We start from the raw sequence: 17163 nt of genomic DNA on the forward strand, positions 1-17163 counted from the left end.
ACTGTATGTTATCACTTATATGTGGAATAAAAAAAAAACACAAAATAAAACAACCCCCCCCCCCAAAACTAGTGAATATAATTTAAAAAAAGCAAACTAGTAGTTACCAGTGAGGAGAGGAAATGAGGAAGGGGCAGATAGGGTAAGGGAATTAAGAGGTACAAACTCTTTTTTTGTATAAAATAAATAAGCAACAAGGTTATATTGTGTGGCACAGGGAATATAGCCAATATTTTGTAGTAACTATAAATGGAATATAATCTATAAAAATTTTGAATCACTGTGTTATATACCTGAAATTAATATCATAAATCAGTTATACCTCAATAAAAAAATTACTCAAGGGGCTTCCCTGGTGGCTCAGTGGTTGAGAGTCCGCCTGCCGATGCAGGAGACGTGGGTTCGAGCCCCGGTCTGGGAAGATCCCACATGCCGCGGAGCGGCTGGGCCCGTGAGCCATGGCCGCTGAGCCTGCGCGTCCGGAGCCTGTGCTCCGCAACGGGAGAGGCCACAGCAGTGAGAGGCCCGCGTACCGCAAAAAAAAAAAAAAAAAATTACTCAAGGTTACATAGCTATTAAGTGGTAGTACTGACATGTTAAAAGTTCATAGGCATCAGTCTTAACTACTGTATTATATTGTCTCTAGAATGGTGAATTTTTCTACCACAAAAATTTACGTACAGCATTAGCACACACAGGCAGGGTCAACCTGACTATATTTATCTTAGACCCCAGGGTACTTGGTTTAACGGCTTTTACTAGGAAAGAAAGATAATATCACTCATTTTCATAATAGGTTTTTATCAGCCCTGTAAAAATGTTGAGTATAGAATAATTACAAAATCTTTTTCCTTAAAAATTGTAAAACTATTATCCTCTTAATTTGTTTTTAAAATTTCAGTTGCCTTTTGTTTTTTCTAATGCATTGTCTCCTTTTGAAGTACCACAGCCACTCATCAAAAAATTCTCATGGTTTTAGTCAGCTTAGTTTTCATTTAAGTATATTTTACTACCTCTGTTAATATTGAGTTAGAGATAGTTGCCCTTTGATCTTTTTACTGAAACTGTTCTTATAACACATGGAGCAGGTACTCTAATTTAGCCACTTATGAGGTACACTGACTCCCTTTCTGTTGTTGAAATGCCAGCGACTGAGAAACGGGGTTTGTCTTCTGTCTCTGCAGCTTTTCTGTTAGTGTCTAAACTGACAACGCTTATCTCTGCCTCTTCTTGACGTCATGCTTCTTTCCCCTGATCTCTGTTGCCTCCTTTCTGTTTTTTGGTTTTTTTTTTTTCGTATTTCCTGATATTAACACATAAACCCTGAGCATTTGAAGACTTCACTAATAAGAATATATATCAGTCAGCTTAGCCTGCCATAACAAAATACTGTAGACTGGATAACTTAAACTATAGAAGTTAATTTTCTCATAGTTCTGGAAGCTGTAAGTTCAAAATCAGGTTGCCAGCATGATCAGTTCTGGTGTGGATGCTCTTCCTGGATTGAAAGATGGCTGCCTTCTCACTGTGTCCTCACATGGCAGGGAGAGAGGGAAAGGGAGAGGGAAAAGGGGGAAGAAAAGGGAAAAGGAGTGTGCCTGAGCTCACAAGCTCTTTGGTGTTTCTTCTTATAAGGACATTAATCTTACCGTGTTGGGGCCCCACCCTTATGATCTCATTTAACCTGAATTACCTCTATATAGACCCTATCTCCATATACCATCAGACTGGGGGTTAGAGTTACAGCATATGAAGTTTGGGGGGTGGGGGTCACAATTCAGTCCATAGGCAAATTCTTTCCTTCTGGTCAGAAGACTAGCCATTTTGTGTGTCTGGTATAATTTTTGAATTTTCACTCTTTCCCCACTAAAGCATTCTCTTCCCAACCAAATTTTCCAATTAGGAGCTATTCTAGATACTTGAGGGTGGGCAGAAAGGCTTGTCTTATGATAAATGAGGTTTTGTTCTATTTACTGCTAATTAATCATATATTAATTATAGTCATGCTCTTCACAGTATTCTCAGTTTTATTTACAAGTGAAATACTCAAATTCTCCTTATAATATAAAAATGTATTATGTTTTCTCTCTAGGAACCATCTCTTTTTGCTGTTGCCAAATTGTTAGAAACTGGTCTAGTTAACATGCACCGAATAGAAATTCTATGGAGACCTCTAACTGGCCATCTACTTGAGGTAACCTCTTTTTCTTAATTATTATATTTACTTTTTGTTTAGGATAAAGACATACACAGTGAATTAATAATTGTGGATAACCATAAGAAAAATCAGCATTAACATTTTCTTCCTTGTACTTCTGTTTGTATATTTTATCAGGGACTAAAGTTTTATAGTAATCGTTTTGGTGAGGGAACAGGTTGACTTTTTTGGCTGAAAATGGGTGATATATCAATGAAATCTCTGAAGTCTCCTTCAGCTGATAGCTTGGGACCCCTTTCTTTTATTATATAATCTTTTGATCCCCTCACCTTCAGCTAGTTCTGAAACTTCAAGGCAACTAGCACTGAGACTTCGTACTGAACACTGCTCCTTTACAGCCTTTCCTGTGATTATGAGGTAGCTCTTCTACAAAGGGAAAAAAACCTATTTGGTATCACTAATTATAAATAGTGCCAGGGAATTTTATTTGGATTTCTATTCTCTTGTATTCAGACTGGGGTGAATCTGAAGAATTAGCTGCTTCTTAATAACAGCTGCTTCTATGGAATACATGTTTATGTGCAGTTTAGGTTTAGGTTGCTATGATTGTTTCACATTATCTTAGTAATCTGAGAAAGGTATTCTTAATAGGAAAAAAATGTGCTTGTCTTTTCTTTCTTTTTTTCCCTCCATTTTATTGGGATTACTTTTATGAGCTATTAAAGAATATATGCAGATTTCTTCATTATGGGATTCTCATGAAATGGCAAAAAATAAGTTTTTTCAAATTTTAGCTCAGTGTTTGATTATGAAGATAGACCTGATTAGGAACCTGAGTATCTGCTGCTTTTGTTTATTCTGATGACATCATTTACCTTTATGAAATCCTTTCTTTTCTGTGACTTGTTTAGTTTCATTTTTTATCTTCTGTCTCTCTATTGCTTCCTCTTGCCTCTTATTCAGAAGGTAAGCTTTTGGATATTTTCATATATTCTTCAACCTTTATTGATGCACATTTGATATAATTTTTTAAATATGAAAGAATAGAAAATGTGATGTTTTAATTTTTCTTTTCTCAAACTGATGTGTGATGCATAGCTGAAGTATACAAATTAAATATTGATTTTTTTTCCACATGTGTACCCTTAGGTGTGCCAGCATCCAAACTCTCGAATGAGAGAATGGGGAGCAGAAGCTTTAACTTCACTTATTAAAGCAGGATTAACATTTAACCATGATCCTCCACTTTCACAAAACCAGGTAAAAAAAAAAAAAATCTCTTTTTTAAAAGTACTTAATGTAAGATCGTCCTCTCCCATGTGTAACTTTTCTTAATTTATCAAATAGATGATAGTCTAAAAGTGGGTCTTGTTGCTTAATATTCTATTTTATTTGTAGGCCATGGATCTCTTACAGAAGGTTGATATGTCTAGATTTTTAGGATTATCTGTATTGAAATTTTTTCTTGTTAATAACACTGAACTAAGTTAATAAATTACCTAGAATTGGTCTCCCGGTCTAGAAGTTTCCCTCTTCATGCAGTGCCAAGGCTTCATTTGGGGTCCACACTTTATTAGCCTCTTTTCCTTTGGTCCTTACCTGTCTCTATTTTTATTTTTCCCACTCATTACCCTTACATTGGGAGAAACAAGTGGCAGAAGAGGAAAGCACAATAAAATAGATTTTTATTTTTAAATACTTTTAAAGGTTATTTTATACTTTCAGAGTTTACTTTTGTCATGAATCCTTTGTCCTGACTCCCATAATCATTCACATATATCTTATACCGTTTCTAAAAAGTACACGAAAGTTTTATTATTTGAAGATTGAGTAGGAATGAGGCATTTAATAGCCATTCCCATTGCCCTCTTATCTTACTGTATTGTATGTAGTTATAGTCTACAAATTTCCTCAACAAATAATATTGAGTGCATGCTATGCCAGGCAGTATTTTAGCTGCCTGGGAATAGAATGATGAACAGGACAGAGAAGATCATTTTTATAGAGCTTTCATTTTAGTGATTTCATATTTTTTTCCTACTACAATTTAAGTTTTTTATAACGAAAGCCCTGTTTGTGTATATATCCTCAGCATCTAGTTTAATACCTGGCACATGGTGAGAGCTTAATAAATGTTTGTTCAGTCAGTGAACCAAATAAATGAATCCTTGGAGAGAACAAAATTAAAAATGAAGCAAGTGCTTTCAAATGCTGAAAAGAATAGAACAAAGTGCTTTTTCCACTTTGCAACAGTAAAAAAATTTTGTGGTTTTATGTCATCTTTGTCTACTGTACTTGTTCATTTTTAGGAGTACTGAGACTTTTAAATTTCAATACATGGGGTATGCATTAATAGAGTGAATGAAAGGTAATTTTAGAAATTGGGAATTGTTTTCTTCTCTCCAAATAGAGCTAGGTATATATAGATATATTTCCTTTAGTGAGATTCATTTATATATGGGTCTATAGTTAATACCTTTTAACATAAGATCACTCCCTATTTATCCTGAAATGTAGCATCTTGAAGATTGATTTTTATTTTCTCTTATTAAAAAGAAAGACATAGATGACAAAATAATCCTAATGATTACTGTTAGAGAAATCTTTTTCAATGTTTATTTTACTAAAAAATTCTCTTTACCATTGCAGTCTGAGTGGAGGTGAATATAAACTTGAAAGGCAATAGCAGAGCCTTTCTGTGTTCTGGGACTTCTCATTCTAATTAGCTTCTTGCATCCTTTTCAGAGGCTGCAGTTGCTTTTACTGAACCCATTAAAGGAGATGTCCAGTGTTAACCATCCAGATATCCGACTCAAGCAATTAGAATGTGTGTTGCAGATTCTGCAGAGTCAGGGAGACAGTCTTGGGCCTGGATGGCCGTTAGTGCTTGGAGTTATGGGAGCAATCAGAAATGATCAAGGGTAAGTGTTTAAAATTAACATCCAAAAAGTGATAGGGAAAGGGAATCCCTCCTAAAATCTTGGGATGATGGTTAATTTTTTATGTATGCCCTTCCTGCTTAAGTTTAAGATCTAGAATAGTTTTTCTTACCCTACCTTCAAGTGGCTATAGGGAATTCTTAGGGCTCACGTTTGTTTTGGAAGGATGGAAAAATTGCTGTTTCTTTGCCATTTATACATGAATACAAGGTTCTTACTTAACAATAAGAAAAATGCATCAATCTAACAAACTTTGAAACACATCCAAAGGTTGAGTTTCCTTTTGGTAAACGATTTGGTAAGATGTAAATGAACATTTAGTGTGACCTCTCTACATATACTATACTTGCTAGTTAGTCTGATTACATGGATAAATAGTTCTTACTCTGAAAGTAGAAACCTGTGGAAAAGGAACAAGGCCTAGGGTCCTAGTAACAAAGTAGTTTGTTATGCTGCAAAAGAATAGGACTCCAGTGGGAGGGGTATATGCCTGTGGAGTGGGGCAGAGCCAAAACTGTAAAGGACCTTGTATGCCTTTATAAATTATTTGGACTTATCCTCAGTACATTTGGGAGGAATTGTATAGGATTTTAAGCAGAGGAATGATGTGATTTGTTATGTGTTTGAGATACCTCATTATGTCAGTAGCATGGAGGGGTAAATGGGAAGTCCTGCAGCTCTCTCTAGAAGTAGGAGGAGATGGATTTGAGCTACTTAATAGATTGACTGTTGGAGTGAAGGCAGAAATAGCAAACAGAATCAGGGATGACTCCAAGATTTGTGACTTAGGCAGCTTAGTGGATGGTGGTATTATTAACTAAATAGGGAATACAGAAGGAAGAGCACAATTGGAGGAAAGGTATGGACTTGTTTAATTTAAGGTAGTACATTGCAGTGGCGAGATTTAGCAAACATTTGGATATATTTGTCTGTAATTCTGTGGCACGACTCATCTTGTTTTGATGACTAGTTTAGGAGTTTTACATGATGGAAATGCTTGAGAGTCCTGTGGAAAGTTAATTTTTCTTACTTATTTGTAATAACAAATTTCCTTATATACTATAAAATACGAGATGATTAAAGTGGAAAGATATCAGCCAAAGCCTAGATCATCCCAACAGTTATAAAATAGAGTGTGTTGTAAGGATGAAATTAACTAATACATATAAAATACTTAGAAAGTACACAATATAGTAAATGCTCAATGTGTTAGCTATTTTAATGTTTTTATTATTTTTTTTCACCACCAGAATTTTTCTCCAAAACCATATACTTCTTATGGTCTTCATTTGAAATACAAAATTACTCTTTACTTTTACAGACTAGATGTAGAATTTTATTTTATTTTTTTTTTGCGGTACGCGGGCCTCTCACTGTTGTGGCCTCTCCCGCTGCGGAGCACAGGCTCTGGACGCGCAGGCTCAGCGGCCATGGCTCATGGGCCCAGCCGCTCCGTGGCATGTGGGATCCTCCCGGACTGAGGCACGAACCCGTGTCCCCTGCATCGGCAGGCAGACTCTCAACCACTGCGCCACCAGGGAAGCCCTAGAATTTTAAATAAAATATAATATAGATATAAAAGAATAAGGAACTCATTTTCATTCAGTGAGTGAATTGTGTGTATTCTCCTGTGCTAGGCACCATGCTAGATACTGAGGGTACAGTGGTGCGAAAGTAGCTGTATCCAGTTTCCCTTTTTCATTCAATGTCTATGTTTTGTTTGACTAATTGATGCAATAGAAATAATATGGCATTAGTACATAGTTTCTTTTTTTTTTAGTTTACTGCTTTTATTTCTTATTCCTGTACTTTCTTTATTTTTATTTGTTAATTATTTTTAAGTAAGCCTATCTTTTTTTACATTTATGTAAATGATGAAGTACTCTATGATCTACCTTAGGGAAGATTTTCTTGTTCGAATTTTAAAATAAAATTTTACTTCAAATTATTGTAGGTATGTATTTTTCCTTGCATTTATGTTAAATACATAAGTATAAATTTCTTTTCTTTTGTATTTTCAGAGAATCCTTGATACGAACTGCATTCCAGTGTCTTCAGTTGGTTGTGACAGATTTTCTACCAACAATGCCTTGCACTTGCCTGCAGATAGTTGTAGATGTTGCAGGTAGCTTTGGACTTCATAACCAAGAGCTTAATATTAGTTTAACTTCAATAGGTTTATTGGTAAGTATCATTGCCTTCCTTATATAATCTAGAAATCACTGTTTGCAATTGAGAGTGAATGCCAAGCTAATGCTATGCTTTTGACTCTATAGGAGTCATTTAAATGACTTTTAAGTACGAAACTTATTCCTTGTATGAAGGGTTAAATAATCTCATTTAAGAAATGATTATTTAAAAGCAGAGTATTTGGGATACTTTTGATATATTGAGCTGAAATTTGGCTTTTTTAAGGTTTGTTATGGGAGGATTTAGTAAACAAATAATAGTACATACAAGAGAAATATTCAGTTGACTCTGCTGTGAAGGGTAATTGATTTCTTTTTAAATTTAATTTTATTTATTTTTTTATACAGCAGGTTCTTATTATCTATTTTATACATATTAGTGTATATATGTCAATCCCAATCTCCCAGTTCATCCTACCACCACCATTACCCCCTTTCCCCCCTTGGTGTCCATACATTTGTTCTCTACATCTGTGTCTCTATTTCTGCCTTGCAAACTGGTTCATCTGTACCCTTTTTCTAGATTCCACATATGTGCGTTAATATACGATATTTGTTTCTCTCTTTCTGACTTACTTCACTCTGTATCACAGTCTCTAGGTCCATCCATGTCTGAACAAATGACCCAATTTCGTTCCTTTTTATGGCTGAGTAATATTCCATTGTGTACATTTGCCACGTCTTCTTTATCCATGCATCTGTGGATGGGCATTTAGGTTGCTTGCATGACCTGGCTATTGTAAATAGTGCTGCAATGAACATTGGGGTGCCTGTGTCTTTTTGAATTATGGTTTTCTCTGGGTATATGCCCAGTAGTGGGATTGCTGGGTCATATGATAATTCTATTTTTAGTTTTTTAAGGAACCTCCATACTGTTCTCCATAGTGGCTGTATCAATTTACATTCCCACCAACAGTGCAAGAGGGTTCCCTTTTCTCCACACCCTCCCCAGCATTTGTTTGTAGGTTTTCTGATGATGCCCATTCCAACCGGTGTGAGTTGATACCTCATTGTAGATTTGATTTGTATTTCTCTAATAATTAATGATGTTGAGCACCTTTTGTTTTTTTGTTTTTAAGCCTTCATGCTTCTTATTTTTTTATTTCTAAATTTGTTTATTTATTTATTCATTTATGGCTGCGTTGGGTCTTCGTTGCTGCGCACGGACTTTCTCTAGTTGCGGAGAGCAGGGGCTACTCTTCATTGCGGTGTGTGGGCTTCTCATTGTGGTGGCTTCTCTTGTTACGGAACATGGGCTCTAGGCACGTGAGCTTCAATAGTTGTGGCATACAGGCTCAGTAGTTGTGGCTCGCAGGCTCTAGAGCGCAGGCTCAGTAGTTGTGGTGCACGGGCTTAGTTGCTTTGCGGCATGTGAGATCTTCCCGGACCAGGGCTCGAACCCATGTCCCCTGCATTGGCAGATGGATTCTCAACCACTGCGACACCAGGGAAGTCCGAGCAGCTTTTCCTGTGCCTTTTGGCCATCTGTATGTCTTCTTTGGTGAAATGTCTATTTAGGTCTTCTGCCCATTTTTGGATTGGGTTGTTTGTTTTTTAAATATTGAATTGTATGAGCTGTTGATATATTTTGGAGATTAATTCTTTGTCCGTTGATTCGTTTGCAAATATTTTCTTCCATTCTGAGGGTGGTCTTTTCATTTTGTTTATAGTTTCCTTTGCTGTGCAAAAGCTTTTAAGTTTCATTAGGTCCCATTTGTTTATTTTTGTTTTTATTTCCAATACTCTAGGAGTTGGGTCAAAAAAGATCTTGCTGTGATTTATGTCAAAGAGTGTTCTTCCTATGTTTTCCTCTCAGAGTTTTATAGTGTCCGGTCTTACATTTAGGTTTCTAATCCATTTTGAGTTTATTGTTGTGTATGGTGTAAGGGAGGGTTCTAACTTCATTCTTTTACATGTAGCTGTCCAGTTTTCCTAGCACCACTTTTTTTTTTTTTTTTTTTTTTTTTTTTTTTGCGGTACGTGGGCCTCTCACTGTTGTGGCCTCTCCCATTGTGGAGCACAGGCTCCGGACGCGCAAGCTCAGCAGCCGTGGCTCACGAGCCCAGCCTGTCCGCGGCATGTGGAATGTTCCTGGACCGGGGCACGAACCTGTGTCCCCTGCATCGGCAGGCGAACTCTCAACCACTGCGCCACCAGGGAAGCCCTAACTTTGGGGTTTTTTTGTTCTTCTTTCTCTAATTGCTTTGGGTGTAAGGTTAGGTTGTTTATTTGAGTTGTTTCTTGTTTCTTGAGGAAGGACTGTATTGCTATAAACTTCCCTCTTAGAACTGCTTTTGCTGCTTCCCATAGGTTTTGGGTCATCGTGTTTTCATTGTCATTTGTTTCTAGGTATTTTTTGCTTTCCTCTTTGATTTCTTCAGTGATCTCTTGGTTATTTAGTAGTGTATTTTTTAGCCTCCATGTGTTTGTATTTTTTACAGATTTTTTCCTGTAATTGATACCTAGTCTCAGTGTTGTGATCAGAAAAGATACTTGATATGATTTCAATTTTCTTAAATTTACCAAGGCTTGATTTGTGACCCAAGATATGATCTTTCCTGGAGAATGTTCCATGAGCACTTGAGAAGAAAGTGTATTCTGTTGGTTTTGGATGGAATGTCCTATAAATATCAATTAACTCCATCTTGTTTAATGTATCATTTAAAGCTTGTGTTCCCTTATTTATTTTCATTTTGGATGATCTGTTCACTGGTGAAAGTGGGGTGTTAAAGTCCCCTACTATGATTGTGTTACTGTCAGTTTCCCTTTTTATGGCTGTTGGCATCTGCCTTATGTATTGAGGAGCTCCTATGTCGGGTGCATAAATATTTACAATTGTTATATCTTCTTCTTGGATTGATCCCTTGATCATTATGTAGTGTCCTTCTTTGTAATAGTCTTTATTTTAAAGTCTATTTTGTCTGATGTGAGAGTTGCTACTCCAACTTTCTTTTGATTTCCGTTTGCATGGAATATCTTTTTCCATCCCCTCACTTTCAGTCTGTATGTGTCCCTAGGTCTGAAGGGGGTCTCTTGTCGACAGCATATATACGGGTCTTGTTTTTGTATCCATTCAGCAAGCCTGTGGCTTTTGTTTGAAGCATTTAATTCATTCACATTTAAGGTAATTATCAATATGTATGTTCCTATTACTATTTTCTTAATTGTTTTGGGTTGTTTTTATAGGTTCTTTTCTTCTGTTTTGTTTCCCACTTAGAGAAGTTTCTATAGCATTTGCTGCAGAGCTGGTTTGGTGGTGCTGTATTCCCTTAGCCTTTGCTTATCTGTAAAGGTTTTAATTTCTCCGTCGAATCTGAATGAGATCCTTGCCGGGTAAAGTAATCTTGGTTGTAGGTGCTTCCCTTTCATCACTTAAAATATATCATACCACACCCTTCTGGCTTGTAGAGTTTCTGCTGAGAAATCAGCTGTTGATCTTATGGGAGTTCCCTTGTATGTTATTTGTCATTTTTCCCTTGTTGCTCTTAATAATTTTTCTTTGTCTTTAATTTTTGTCAGTTTGATTACTTCGTGTCTCGGTGTGTTTCTCCTTGGGTTTATCCTGCCTGGGACTCTCTGCACTTCCTGGATTTGGGCAGCTATTTCTTTTCCCATGTTAGGGAAGTTTTCAGCTATAATCTTCAAATATTTTCTTGGGTCCTTTCTCTCTCTCTTCTTCTTCTGGGATCCCTATAATGCAAACGTTGGTGCATTTCATGTTGTCCCAGAGGTCTCTTAGGCTGTCTTTATTTCTTTTCATTCTATTTTCTTTATTCTGTTCTGCGGCAGTGAATTCCACAATTCTGTCTTCCAGGTTACTTATCTGTTCTTCTGCCTCAGTTATTCTGCTATTGATTCCTTCCAGTATGTTTTTCATTTCAGTTATTGTATTGTTCATCTCTGTTTGTTTGTTCTGTAATTCTTCTAAGTGTTTGTTCTTTAATTCTTCCAGGTCTTTGTTAAACATTTCTTGCATCTTCTCGATCTTTGCCTCCATTCTTTTTCCGAGGTCTTGGATCATGTTCACTATCATTATTCTGAATTCTTTTTCTGGAAGGTTGCCTATCTCCACTTCATTTAGTTGTTTCTCTGGTGTTTTATATTGTTCCTTCATCTGGTACATAGTCCTCTGCCTTTACATTTTGTGTATCTTTCTGTGAATGTGGTTTTTGTTCCACAGGCTGCAGGATTGTAGTTCTTCTTGCTTCTGCTGTCTCAAGGGTAACTGATTTTTAACGTTATTTTCGTAGTAACATTTTTTTTAAATTGAAGTATAGTTGATTTACAATGTTGTGTTAATTTCTGCTGTACGGCAAAGTAATTCAGTTATACATATATATATACATTATCTTTTATATTCCTTTCCATTATGGTTTATCATAGGATATTGAGTATAGTTCCCTGTGCTATATACAGTAGGACCTTGTTGTTTATCAATTCTAAATAGTTTGTATCTGCTAACACCAAATTCTTAATCCATCCATCCCTCACCCCTCTTCCCCTTGTCAACCACAAGTTTGTTCTTTATGTGTGTGAATCTGTTTCTGTTTCATAGGTAGGTTCATTTGTATCGTATTTTATATTCCATATATAAGTGATATCATATGGTATTTTTCTTTCTCTTTCTGACAGTAGTAACATTTTTATGTACTACTTATTTAGGAAGTAAAGCTTCAATAAAGACTTTACCATTTACATAGTCCTGTAGTGTGTCAACACTGCTTAGTTAGGTGTTTAGGAGATAGCATATAATAGTGAGAGAGCCTAGACTGTGGAAACAGATATACATGTACTATTTTAATTCTGTCTGCATCTTGTTCATTGTTAAACTGTTGACCTCTTGAGCCGCATTTCACTTATCTTGAGTATAGAAATAATTAAATCTATGTTAAGGTATTGTTAATATTACATTAAACATATAGAGAAGAAAACAGTATACATTTATTTAAAGGCAATTATTTAGACTTTTAAATACATATTATAATTCAGAAGTTTTTAAGGTCAAACTTAATGTTCCTTACAACTAGATAAGCTAATATTTTACAATTAAAAATGTAATCATGGGGGAAAGCATAGGCATGTTGAGTATTTAATTGCTCCCAAAGAGTGGTTGGTTAATTCAGTGTTGATTAAATTACTGCTACTCCTTTATTTTACGTTCATGTTCATAGGTATTGTATTCTCTTCATTTTTACAATTGACGTAATTCTCATTAATTCACATACCTTACTGTGGTTGACAATGAACTCAATAAGACATGTTTGGAGATATTAATTACTCTTGTATGAAATTAGAAATATTATTAAATGATAGTAAGGGATTGTTTAATAATTTTGTTAGGGTAATAATGGTATCCTGGTTATGTTTTTTAAAGCCTTTTCTAGTAGAGATTATAAAATATAGGCATGAAGAAAATATGACAAAATGTTAACAATTGTTATATCTAGATGTGGTGGTTATATCAGTATATTGATATATTCTCCCTGTTTTTCTGTATGTTCTTGAAATTTTTCATATTAAACATTTTTTTTCTTTTTCATTGTTCTTCATTTCTTTTAATTTTTACTGTGAAGTAAAGATATACCCAGACACCTCAGTACCCATCACCCAAGCCAGGAAATGGCACATCACCCTACTTAAGACCCTTCATATGCCCCTCTCAGATTGCACTGGTCTCCTCTGTCAAAGTCATTTGTATCCTGAAATTTCTGTTACTTGCTTCCCTGTTTTTCTTTATAGTTTTTATCACTTCATGCTTTTATATTTAAATAATATATTGTTTGCAATTGCCTGTTTATTAAACAGAATAAGTAGAATCATACTTTAATCTTCTGTTGTTTCTTTGCTCAACATTTATTTTTGAGATTCATCCCTGGTGATTTAATCATGCAGTATTTCATTGTATGATTATACCACAATTTAATGATCCAGTCTACCTTTGGTGAACATTTGGATTATTTCTTGGTCTTTGCAATTATGAGCAATGCTGTCATAAAGATTCTTGCACTTGTGCAAGGAATTTTTTGAGGGCACATAGCCTACATTGGAATTGCTGGGTCTTTATGTATGTGCATGTTCAACTTTCTAGGTAGAACCAACTTGTTTTCTTTTTTTCTTTTATTTATTGAGGTATAGTTGATTTATAATATTCTAGTTTCAGGTGTACAACATAGTGATTCAAAATTTTTATGATTATACTCCATTTAAAGTTATTATAAAATATTGGCTATATTCCCTGTGCTTTACAATATTTCCTTGTAGCTTGTTTATTTTATACATAGTAGTTTATACCTCTTAGTCTCCTATTCCTATATTGTCCCTTCCCACTTCCATCTCCCCTCTAGCTTGTTCTGTATGAGTCTCTTTCTCTGTTGTTGTATTCATTTGTTTGAATCATCTTAGATTCTGCATATAAATGATAACATACAGTATTTGTTTTTCTTTGTCTTATTTCGCTAACCATAATACCTTCCAGGTTCATCCATGTTGTTGAAAAAGGCAAATTTTCATTCTTCTTTATGGCTGAGTAGTATTCCATTGTGTGTGTGTGTGCGTGTGTGTGTACGTGTATGTATATATAGAGAGAGATAGACAGATATACATATATATATAATATATACAATCTATTTATTTACCTATCTAGCTACCACATCTTCTTTATCCATTCATCTGTTGATGGGCACTTAGGTACCTCTATATCTTGGCTATTGTAAATAGTGCTGCTATGAACATTGGGGTGCATGTGTCTTTTCAAATTAGTGTTTTCATTTTTTCCAAATATATATCCAGGAGTGGAATTTCTGGATCATATGGTAGTTCTATTTTTAGTTTTTTGAGGAACCTCCATATTGTTTTCCACATTGACTGCACCAATTTTTTCAAATTATTAATGTTAGCACAAGGTTGCTCCCTCAAATTCTGAAATCAGATAGAGGCACTTGACAGAAGAGGAGATATTTTCATTAAATCCATTCTACTAGAAAAGGAGTTTCTGAAATAATTGTTTTTTTAATTCTGAAAAAGTATGTGTTGCATATCTATGTGTTTAAAATAAAATCTATGAATAAATTGATATTTTCTCCTTTGCTTTTTAGTGGAATATTTCAGATTATTTTTTCCAAAGAGGAGAAACTATTGAAAAAGAATTAAATAACGAAGAGGCAGCACAGCAAAAGCAGGCAGAAGAGAAAGGAGTGGTTTTAAATCGGCCGTTCCACCCTGCACCACCGTTTGATTGTTTGTGGTTGTGTCTTTATGCAAAATTGGGTGAACTATGTGTGGACCCCCGTCCTGCTGTCAGGAAGAGTGCAGGGCAAACTCTGTTTTCAACAATTGGTGCACATGGAACTTTATTACAGCACTCAACGTGGCACACTGTTATTTGGAAGGTACTGTAAAATAGCTTGAGTTATCAGTTCTTAATTGAGACATGCTTATATACTTTTTCAATTAAACTTGTTACTGTTAATTTTTTTAAAATGTTTTTAATTTTTAGTTTTTTTATTGAAGTCTAGTTGATTTAAAATGTGTTAGTTTCACTTTCACTGAACGTGATTCAGTTATACATATATATTTTCTTCCTATTAATTTTTAAACAAGAGTTTCTGTGCATTTGGCAAAACAGAAAATGTTAGCTTTGCCGTATTTTTAATTGCACCTCACATAGATTAAATACTAAAAGCCTCATCTTTTTATCTCTTTATCTCCTTTACACTTCCCTTTCTCCTCATTTTCCCCTGTGGTAATAAAACTAGTAGTTGTTAAACCACTACCTATAATTCAAATATAATATAGTCAAATGAAAATTTTATAAATAAAGAATTTCAACAGTAGTGAAATTTACTTGCAGACTCACCAAACAAAAACCACCTCCAATTTGTAAATTCCATGTTTATTCATTAAATATGCAGTTTCATTTTTTAATTTTTCAATTTTATCTTCTTTTTAAAATGTTCTTACAAAGTCAACAGCTTATTAGTGAGCATCCCCTCTTTGCTAAAAGCTCTCTGTTTTTTTGTTTAATCTGTTCCATTTTAATAAAATTCTATTTATAATCCTTTCATTGCTTTTGTGAATTTTTTAAATCAGCAAGTTTGACGGTAGGCAAAATGGTAAACCTTCATTGTATTTAACAATGTTTTCAGTTTAATAAAAAGACCCCAGAATTTCCTCTTAAAAATTAATAATGTATGTTCCCTAATGAAAATAATTAAAAGCCCTGCTCCCTACTCCTATGTCTCCTGTTTTTTTTCGTTGTCTTTTTTTTTACTAGCTGCACCATGCGGCATGAGGGATGTCAGGGATGGAACCCAGGCCCCCTGCATTGGGAGCATAGTCTTAACCACTGGACCACCAGGGAAGTCCCCTCTTGTGCCTTCTGTTTCAACTCTATCCCCTGGCTTCTCAGTTCACAAACATGCTGAAGAGTCCTTTACTGTTTTAAAAAACAAACTGATATTTCTCTGATTCCTGTTTTCTTTTCAGACAGCTTCATTGTTAATCTTGCTGCCTAAATCTCAATAATTTTTTTTTTCTCACTTCCCCTGCATTCCCTTACCCCCTTATAATTTGATATCCAGATTATTTTACTTCAGATTATCTTAAACCTTAGCATGTAACAGAATCTCCTAGAGGACTTATTAAAGAACAAATTGCTTGAGCCACTGTCCCCAACCCCCTAGAGTTTCTGATTTCTTTCCCCTGGCCTGGGGACTGAGAATTTGCATGTCTGTGAAGTTCCCGGGTGATGCTGATGGTTCTGAGACCATATTTTTAGAACCACACAAATTGTTCATAGGCTCTACAGGTAGTCTCCTAATTGCCAAGTCTCTTGCCCCATGCTCAATCCTTATCCTACTCACTTTTTGTAGCATTTAATACTGCTGATTATTTTTTCCTTGAAATTTCTCTTCCTTTGGCTTCTGTTCCACAGCATGCGTATGCTTCTCTATTCAATTTTTATTTTATTTTTTTGGCTCCTATTACTTCCTCTGATTCTACATTTTAAATGTAAACATTCCCCAAATCCCAACCGCTTCCTGCTTGATTTTTTTCAAGCACCTTCATCCAGTTCTGAAGTTTCAGCAGTAACCTCTGTCCAGATGTCACTCATAGTTATATATTTGCCTGGATCCCTCTCCTTAGCTTCATTCCCTTGTTGTACATTACCCCCTAGATGCTCCATTGGCGCCTCAGCTCAGTAAGTCTTAGACAATAGTCTATCCAATTTATTTTAATTTTTCATATTCCATGACCTTAAGGATAAACTTAATATAAGGATACCTCTGTTGGTCAGTTTCGTCTAATATATGGGGATTGATCAGAATGTCAGGTGTGATTCTTTGTAACAATGCCTAATTTTCTATGCTGTTACTTAAGCTGTGTTATCAATACTTTTTATATGCATTGTTATAAATATTTAGGTTCTCTTTCATCTATTGGACCGAGTTCGAGAGTCTTCTACCACTGCAGACAAAGAAAAGATTGAGTCCGGAGGTGGCAATATTCTCATTCATCATTCAAGGGACACAGCAGAGAAGCAATGGGCTGAGACATGGGTTTTAACATTGGCCGGAGTAGCAAGAATCTTCAACACTAGAAGATATTTACTGCAACCTTTAGGTAGATACACATTTTTTTTTCTGAGTATACAAGTAATTAATGTTAAAGGAAATTTGGAAAATACAGGAGATTCTTTAAAGTTCATATACAATGCTACTTTCCAAGAATAATCCGTCTTAACTGCCAGTCTTTGTGTTATGTGTGGTGTGTGCATGAGCATGCACGTTTTCATTCATTTCACTGAAAAAATATGTAATGTGCACCTACTGTGGGTGAGTCTCTAGGGGATACAATGTCCTTGCTATATCATGGGTAT

At 35.3% G+C, this 17163-nt stretch overlaps 1 protein-coding gene across 3 annotated transcripts in view; it reads left to right on the plus strand.

Annotated features, from left to right (window-relative positions):
- MON2 (MON2 homolog, regulator of endosome-to-Golgi trafficking) overlaps positions 1 to 17163 on the plus strand; it is a 127223-nt gene that overhangs the window by 66913 nt on the left and 43147 nt on the right. For all 3 annotated transcript variants that reach the window (XM_082634558.1, XM_082634559.1, XM_082634560.1), the window contains exons 20-25: positions 2093 to 2194; positions 3308 to 3418; positions 4904 to 5079; positions 7119 to 7281; positions 14381 to 14674; positions 16709 to 16907. In XM_082634558.1, coding sequence (XP_082490684.1) covers positions 2093 to 2194; positions 3308 to 3418; positions 4904 to 5079; positions 7119 to 7281; positions 14381 to 14674; positions 16709 to 16907 — 1045 coding nt within the window. The remainder of the gene's footprint in view (positions 1 to 2092; positions 2195 to 3307; positions 3419 to 4903; positions 5080 to 7118; positions 7282 to 14380; positions 14675 to 16708; positions 16908 to 17163) is intronic.

The sequence above is a fragment of the Mesoplodon mirus genome (genome assembly GCF_964341445.2).
Source record: "Mesoplodon mirus genome assembly, chromosome: 11".
In the NCBI taxonomy this organism is placed as follows: Eukaryota; Metazoa; Chordata; class Mammalia; order Artiodactyla; family Ziphiidae; genus Mesoplodon; species Mesoplodon mirus.